The sequence below is a fragment of the Austrofundulus limnaeus genome, unplaced genomic scaffold (assembly GCF_001266775.1).
Source record: "Austrofundulus limnaeus strain Quisiro unplaced genomic scaffold, Austrofundulus_limnaeus-1.0 Scaffold152, whole genome shotgun sequence".
Taxonomy (NCBI): domain Eukaryota; kingdom Metazoa; phylum Chordata; class Actinopteri; order Cyprinodontiformes; family Rivulidae; genus Austrofundulus; species Austrofundulus limnaeus.
Window position 1 is genome coordinate 1,047,202 of NW_013952554.1, and position 8,969 is coordinate 1,056,170.

At 37.4% G+C, this 8,969-nt stretch overlaps 1 protein-coding gene across 1 annotated transcript in view; it reads right to left on the reverse strand.

The window, feature by feature from the left end:
- trpm2 (transient receptor potential cation channel, subfamily M, member 2) overlaps nt 1-7,548 on the reverse strand; it is a gene marked incomplete in the record, with an annotated part of 20,069 nt that extends 12,521 nt beyond the window's left edge. Inside the window, 9 exon segments of the mRNA XM_014016730.1 lie at nt 928-1,030; nt 1,226-1,426; nt 1,499-1,560; nt 3,715-3,895; nt 3,978-4,144; nt 5,251-5,431; nt 5,510-5,678; nt 6,680-6,753; nt 7,369-7,548. Coding sequence (XP_013872184.1) covers nt 928-1,030; nt 1,226-1,426; nt 1,499-1,560; nt 3,715-3,895; nt 3,978-4,144; nt 5,251-5,431; nt 5,510-5,678; nt 6,680-6,753; nt 7,369-7,467 — 1,237 coding nt within the window.
- Nucleotides 7,549-8,969: the final 1,421 nt, after the last annotated feature.

Consider the following 8,969-nt stretch of genomic DNA (forward strand, 5'->3'; position numbering starts at 1 on the left):
GATTCTTGAAATATGAAAAAAAATTGAGTCAAATCAAGTATTTCAAGAATCTTACCAAGTAAAATTTTCTTACTCCATTGGCAGAAATTTTTGACTTAATTTGAGTCAAATCTTCAGACTAACAAGACAAATAATCTTACACATTCTGAAAACAAGATCATTATTTTTACACAATCAGTTCTTGTTTAGTAAATCAGTCTCAAAACAAGATCAAAAAGACTTTTTGGTTGGATATAAGATTTTAAAGCTTGGTTAGATGGACAGTTTTTGCAGTGTATATGTTTAATTGGAACACTGATCGTGGTAAATATTCCTCTTTTTTATTTCATGGCTTAATAAGTCTTGTGTTTATCCAGCAAACACATAAAAATATAAATTTAGTTGCAAACAAACTCGACATTTAAGAGAAAAATCTTACTCCAATTTTTCCAGCAAATAAGGTTTTATCATTATATTTTCTTCCCATTTGTTCACAAAAGCAATAAAAATGTTTTAGTTACAGGAAACAAAAACAGGCTTCATTTAACGTTTTTATGAGGAGAAGTTTTCTAAAGTAGAACATTTCTCTGATAATATAATTTAACCACTTTACTTCTTTTCACCTCAGTGATGGAAACTCAAATAAAAGTCTTTTAGATATAGTCATCAGAAAATACATTAGGTGAAAATAGAATGAGGTGGACTCACATTTTTTTAGTGCACATGGGTTTTGTACACACCAAGCATAAGGGATGGTCTAAATTGGATTTGATGAGTCAGAATCAGTTTGGAGGAAGTTCCTGGAAGCTATCCATTAAGAACCAGTGTCCATTAAAGTATCATGCATAGCAACTTTAATAGCTCATGTGGTTTTTCAAAGAAGCTGTTTTCTATCAAGCCTTTCCATTTTAATGATGCGATGTATTCAGACCAAACATCTCTAGTTACCTTTAAGAAGGGCCTGAAGGATGGCCATGTCCACATCCTCATAACTGCCTTCATTTACTCTGAAAACTGTCAGCAGATCAGACATTCGGATAATGTCTTGGATCTATGAACGAAAAGCAAAGTCAGATTTTAGTGATGGATGCTCATTGAAACCCATTCCTGTCAGGTTTTTCTCTTTTTTTTCAATCTCATTTGTGATTTCAGAGAAAACCACAACTTGATTAAAAAGCTCACCACTTCATGACAATCTCWACATTTCTTTCATGTGAATGAGTTCATTAGTGTTGGAACAACAAACCTTTTTAGTCCACTCAATGATGTCAAGGTCAGAGAARCGCTCGCACTCCTGACCAAAACTCTTTTTCATCAGCTGGCGGATGAGGCTGAGGGTGACCAAGCTAACAGGAAGTTCTGACACGCAGGAAATGACATCCGCTATCCGCCCGGAGCCCTCAAACACCACGCACGGGGTTCCGTTCAGCATGGCGTTGTAGATGGTCTGAGGAGAGACACGGATGGTCTCGTGTGAGAACTCACCAGGATGGAAACAAGAGACAAACTGCTGACTCACATTCAGGGTGCCTGGTCCTCCATCCAGAACGACACAAACCACTGGGATGTTGACCCTGCTGTCTGGAAGGGAAACAGTCAAAACAGGCTGAATAAAAATCATCRTGTGAACAGTTATAACGCATTCACATTGTTCAGGTCAGTTTTTCTTTTGTACGTTTGTCGGCTCGTATCTCGTTTTGTAATCTTTGTGCTACTTTTACAATTTAGGGGATACCGGGGACAGTAGCAACAAGGGACGGTTGCAACACGTCATTGTTCTCCAAACAGAAACAAGCTAGAGTGATGACACACTGTGCATGATCAGTTAGATGCCCCACCTTGCAAAGAAAAAGCAAGCAGATTCATAAACTGCATAAACTATTTGAAAAATAAAAAACTGTTTTTGAGGTATCAAAGTTTTTTGTTTTTTGTTTGCCCGGCTTTATTTTTGTTATACTGTTGTCACTGTTTAAGTGATCCAGCTCAAACTTATATGGTTTAAACCAGTGATATGTTGAATTTTAACTAATATGGTTAACATGTATTCAGATCAGCTCATTTAGCTAACACATGAGGTTTTATCATGGATGACAGGAAGGGGGCAACTATGATAAATCCATATAAAAACAGAGCACATACAGATGATATTAAAATGTTGAAATTAAGTTTACACTTAAAAGGGTATTAGGTTTTCATGACAATTTTATAGTTTAAAACATAAATAAGATGTATTTTCTGCAGTTGTTTTCAACAATGGTTTTAAAATCCCAGTTTCTTTCAATGTAAATTTTGCATAATGTAGCATGCAGTGACAATAGGCAAAACAAAAGTTAATTGTCTCACAAATTGTTCTCTTATTCTTGTTTCTAAAAGCCAACTGTATTTTATATCAATTAGAGTCTTTGACATCTGTATATAAGGTCTACTCATCAAGGCAAATCTATATTTGTCATTTGATCAAAAAGAATAAATAAATAACACTGTAATATCATTATAACTTACAGTTTTTATTAATTTAGCAATAATATAAATATAAAAACAATAAAACATTTATTTACAGTGAAATATATTGTATTAATAATATGTTGCAACCACCCCAAACAATGTTGCAACTGTCCCCAGCCCCGGGGTCAGTTGATACATCTGACTTTTCATTTTCAAATGCAAATTGTGAAGAAAGTACATGCTTTAATCATCTATAAATGGTTTTGACTATGAACAGACAGATGTAAGTTTACTGTATTAACATTTGGTTTGTCTAATTCAAACCATCTCTGAGTAACAGAGTCAAATGCAAAAAGTGTTGCAACTGTCCCCGGTCTGCCCATCAAAACCTTCGGCTCCTTCAGGACATTCTTGCTTTGATGAGATATTTAACTTTTTCAGCCTGTTTTTCTAAATGAGTGGGGTGGTCTTCAATAGCTTTAAAATCCTTTAAAATGTTCATAAATGTAAACTACTTTTAACCTTTTGTTCTCCTTTATCTCTGTGCTAATTTCAGCTTCCTTTGGCTTTGGCTTCCATTTAGATGATTTTAGCTTTTTTTCTGTTTTTTAGCCACMATTCTGACCATTTCTGCTATCATTCTGCTAATTTAAACTTTAAAAAAAAGGTAAAGTAAAGGTACTTTATTTGTCATCAGTGTATGTTTCCACACAATGACAAAATTTATGCTCTGCATTTAACCCATCCACACCCAAGTGGAGCAGCGAGCAGCCATGTGAGGTGCCCGGGGAGCAGTTAGGGTTAGGTGTCTTGCTCAAGGACACCACGACATGTGGGTATGGCGGGGAGTCGAACCTAAGACTTTCGGGTTCCAAGCCAGCTGCTCTACCACTACACCACAGCCGCCCCAACTTTTTTTGTGCTTCAGCTTCTTTCTGATATTTCAGGCTTTTTATGCTTCTTTTAGCGATTTTCTGTTAAATTCAGCTATTTTAAGTATTTTTGCTACTTTTTAGCTGATTTGAACTTTTACTCAGACAAATTCCTCTTTCGGTGATAAATTCAGCTTCTTACTGCTTAATTTAGCTTATATGTGGCCTCTCTGTTTCTTTGTGCTGACTTCAACTATTTCAGCTACTTTTTGAAGCTAGTTTAGGCTAGTTTCAGCCTTTTTTTAGCAACTCAGCAAGTCTTTCAGCATGAAGCATACACACTGCATTTTTGCAGGAAAATCAAATCAGCTTTTGAGATGCAGTCGTTAAAAGCTTGCTGACATCGGCTGCTTTCAACCTTTGTCTCCAAGATGCTTCCCGGAGATGTATTTCTCTAAACGAGTGCGCAATTCGATCTCCACTCCATAGCGTCCGTGTGTCCCATCATCAACCAGCAGGAAGTGGGTGTGATTGCTGTCGAGGCAGGACAGCCGGCCCTGACCCTTGGTGTCCATCACATACTGAGCAGGGAAACAGCCCTGCAGAAAAACAGACAAAAACAAACGTGAACTCGGTCCAGCTGATAAACGTGTGTGGATGTGAAGAACGTGTTTGTCGTACGTCTTTATTCTCTAAAGCCTTCCTGTTGTGAATTATTCCCCATGTTGCCACTCCGATGGCCACTATCTTGTTTTCCTGCACGGAGCTGCTCAGGGCGTGATCCCTCACAGCCTGCCCCACATGCTTCATCACGCCTGTGTTGGTACCACCTGTGATGATCCACGCACCTGCAAACGATACAGCATCCCTGAAATCACTGCTACATTATGCCCATGTCTTAGTAGGCTTTCTGTTCAAGGCTATTGTTTTACCTTGCTTTAAAGGGGGGATATTATGTAAAATCAACATTTTTGAGCTTTATATTATGTCATAAAGTCCCCTCATCAAAAACATACCCAGAGTGATGCTTTGACTCATTCAGGCATTTCTGAAAGATCCTCAAATCTCCTGTTGTTGCCATGTGGAGCTGCCTAAACGCTTGCTGGTACAAAGCATCTGTAACATTTGGTCTAAAAACGTCTTTTTGCTGCTCATATGGGTAGAGCAGTGGCATAGTGGCATATTGGTTAACGGCTCTCCACGGTGACGTGCTTCTCCACGGTTTTAAAATGTAACCTAGTCTGAAATGTTTAATAAGCGCCTTTAGATGTGATTTGTAGATGAACAAATTTGTCTCGTTATTTGGTAAGAAACTGGACCCTTTTGTCTTTCTCATCCTTAATTATTGCATAATAAACATTTATTAATGATTTATAAAGTGTTTACAGATTATAACCTATCTATAAACTCTATATAAGTCATCTATAAGGGGAGCTTTGTTGTAAAGTGGTACCAAAAAAAGCTAAATTCTCCTCACCAGTTTTTCATACACTTTACTGTACATAGATAAAATATTCTCAAACACACATGTGAGAAAATCCAGCCATCATTGGTCAGTTGAAATACTTTTTTTTTGCAAGATAGTTTAAATTTTCTTAAGAAGAGAAGAAGAATTCTGTAARTTTGATTCATTCTGGACTTTACTATTTGACTCGTTAGCGCAGCCAGTGTTTGCATCCTGCATCCACCATCATCACTGCCAGGTAAAGRACAGATGAGTGACAGGACAGGGACACTTCAGGGGGGCAATCAGATTTCAGCTGGGGCCAATGCCCCYGTGGCCCCGCCCCTATRACYGCCCCTGCTCTGTGTGTAGTTTAATGAACTGAATTACCAATTAGGCGACCAGAGCCCAGTTGGTTGTTCTGGATTATTGTTTTATGTCTGCAAAAGTGTTTGGCATGAATAATGGTTCGCAGACGTCATGGCTCATATGTTTTAGTTTCRGGCTGACCTGTAGTCTGGGCCATTTTAATAAGTCCTCTGTGGAAAACACTCTTCAGTCGAGTCTTCAGGTGAAAGTTTTTGGCTCCTCCGGACACTGAGATGAGCAGGTTGGGGGGTGAAAGTTTCCACTGTACGGTCAGTAAGCGGTACAGGTCTTCGGGGCTGGTGTCTGTGGACACTCGAGCATACTGGACACACAAACACCAGGTTGAGGACAAACATTTCAGCAGTAATCATACTAGAGTGTAAAGCAATGAATACGTCACTTTGCTAAGCTTTTGTCCCAAACCGCCAAAGTTAATGTCTCCAAAAGCATCGGTGGGCACTTCATGGACATGTCTGTGTCTGTCCCACGTCTCCCCAGTGAAGTCATCTGGCTTGATGGCTTCATCTGTGTGCTCAGTCTTCAAGTAGCCACACTTACACGTATCGTCTCTAACGAAGGGACACAAATGAAAACAGGAAGTGTTTTATTTAAGGCGCTCTTTAGACATGAAAAGGTCACATTTGGCTTTCTTTTATGGTACCCTTACTACCATGTAATTACAAGGTAATAAAAAGTAATTAAATGTAATTACTACCTTATTACCATGTAATTACGTGGTAATTATGGTACAATTTTACTATGTAATTAATTGTCTGCAGTAATGTAGCACTTACCTTGTAATGTATTACAATTCACTATGTAACACCTAAATTAGTAGTGGGTAATTTGGACAATTTTAAACTTATGTTTTATTGCAATTAACCACCAACCCCAAAATTTATTCGCATTCTTTTGGTTATGAATATAGTGTTGAGTTACTATTGAATAGYAATTTGAYTGTAGTTACCCAATAAAGGTAGTTTTACTAACAGTAGTTTTTCTTTTGTACCCCCAATTACCACGTAATTACATGGTAATAAYGTAGTAATTACCATTTAATTACATTTTTTAATTACCTTGTAATTACATGGTAATAAGGGCACCATAAAAGAAAGCGTTACCCACACTTGTGATGAGTAGATTTGCAGATTTGTATGGAAATCTTCCAAATTTTGCTTTGACGTTCACAGTTGGTATTTCTGACCAAACTCACTGAGTTAAACTGCATTCATGAAGTCGTTTTCACTTAATTTTGTTCTTCAAAAATAAATAAATAAATAAATAAAAAATAATCAGGATCTAACTTAATTTATCTGCAGGATCAGCCATTAAAAAACATCAGAAAGCAAAGATAAAAAAGTGTTTTTATGTGTTTTTGTGCAAGTTTTAAAGTACAAATATATTCCATGCAGCTGTAAGTTAGTTCACACAGTGACACTGCAGAAAAGCCAAATATTCTGCATGACTCATCAGTTTCCTCACAGCTTCACTGGGACACTGTGGGGTAACCTCAACACCAGTTTAAATGCCGCCACACAAGTACATAAATATGCACAAGTACACAGCCTACCTGGCATCCCTCTGAAAAAACACACATTCCTTCTTCTTGATGTTCGCCTTGATCCACAGAGCAGAGTTTTTACCCTGGAACGAAGGGAAGATGGAGAGTTGATTAGCAGCCACGTTCATGACCGGGTTATGAAATCCTCGTGAAACACACTCGGCTTCATTCATCCTGGACGGAGTCGGGAAGCTGTGCTGATCAGCGGGGGCTCAGCAGCAGGACAGAGGGAGCAGCCTCTGCAGTGGGAGGCTGGCAGACGTCCAGCTCTGTATCAGTGAGTTCAGTGATGTCAGAGCTGAGCTGATGAAGTTACATGAGAAAACAGGCGGGTCCAGGCTGAGGATGCTCAGAGGAGACCAACTCAAATCTGAAACCTGCGCCGCAGATCATCTAATTKTTAGATTTCAAAATCAGGTTTTACAGAAATATACAAAAGTGGAAACACAGTATATCTGTCCACTTTTTTTCCATGCATTTTAGATTTTCAACCTCGACACCTATAATATAATTACAAGATGGACCATAATCCAACGTTTTAAAGAAAAAGCTGGATAATCTTGTTACTTCTGAAGATTTTAAAGATGTTCATCTGTTCAAGTTCAAGTAGTTCGATCATTTTTATGTCTGTTTGGTAAGAAAAAACTTYGACAGTGATGGAATAAAGTTTGAACAAAAGCTAATGAATGTGCACTCACCTTTTTATRACTATAAAGTGTAACTGATTTAACTCTCTTCTCCTGTATCTTCTCAATCTTTGGCTGTAGGTAAACTTTGTTGTCAGCTTTAGACGGCATCTTTGCATGAGGTAAAATTWAAAAAATAATAAATAAAAAAGAAGCTAAATGTTATTTTGGGTGGAAGCGGTATCCTGACTGTTTCTTGTGAACGCAGAGAAGATGTGATGCTCTTTTTATGTGCACGATAATTAAATATTCTGACACAATTCCATTATCTCCTCAACATGTGACCTGTTGTGAATCATCTCTGCACCCTCTGCTGAGCACTCGCAGAACTCCAACAGAGAAAAATCAACAAAAGTCAAACATAAATTTATTTTGCTCTTAAACACGACTATTACAACAAAATTATATTTAGTAAAATTAGATGGTAATTCATCTGTAGCGTCTGTGCTGTTACAGTTGGCCTCCATCATAAATATAAAAACAGTGGTTATTTTTGATCAGGATATGTCCTTTAGCACATATTAAAAATGTTACAGGGCTGAAGTTTTATTAAAATTAAAAATATCCTGTTCCAAAATGATGCAGAAAGATCTGATCCATATATCATTTCCACATAATTACAATAGAGCACTTTGCTCTCAAACTCCAGGTTTATTTGTGGTTCTCAGAGCGTTATGGGGAAGAACCTTTCCATTCTTAAAGCCATTTATGTTAAATGAGAAAAACAACTTCGAAGAGCCTCAGATTTCTTTTATTTATTTATTCTTCTTGAAGGCTGTGAAGTGCATTTTCTACAAACTCTTTTTAAAGTACTTTCATTCAGGTGTGAGACATTTGCACGAGGTATTATTAGAGGTTATCTGTTAAAATTTGTTTTGGATCCAGAAGTGTGAATCTATTTAAGAAAAATATACAATTTATTATTATTATTATTATTATTATTATTATTATTTGGTTAGTTTCTACCATGTCCCAGATTCCTGCAGGGACAGTCTCTGAACAGTCATGGTGGATCTGAGAACAGTAGAAGAATAAAACTAGAAGTAACTCATTAGATGTTGTTGCCTGATCTCTCTGCTTTACATGTACAACATGAGGGACCTTGACAGATCTGCTTCTGCAGTGCATAACTGTGCGATCCTCAGATTATAAAGGGAACCTGAGCTGCCATTTCAGGGATGGAGCCTGCGAGGTTTAGGACCTGGATTTGATCTTCTTAATCTTAACATTTTCCTTCAAAAACACGTGACGCAAATCCACAAAGCTCAGTCGGCTGCCAAAAACACTAAATAAGGATTAACCATCAGACAGACTACTTACTGTTCACATGACTAAATCAGTAGTTCAGAACTGTAGACATTTATTATAAGAGACTTCTTGGCTACGGTTAATATAAAGGTATTGGAGGGGGGGGCTTGGGGGTTTTCTATATGCAGCGGGTAAAATAAGTATTGAACACATTAACATTTTTCTCAGTAAATATATTACTAGAGGTGCTAATGACATGAAATTTTCACCAGATGTTGGTAACAACTCAAGTGATCCATACATACAAAGAAATCAAACCATAAATGTCCAGAAATGAAGTTATTTGTAATAATGTGGAATGGCAC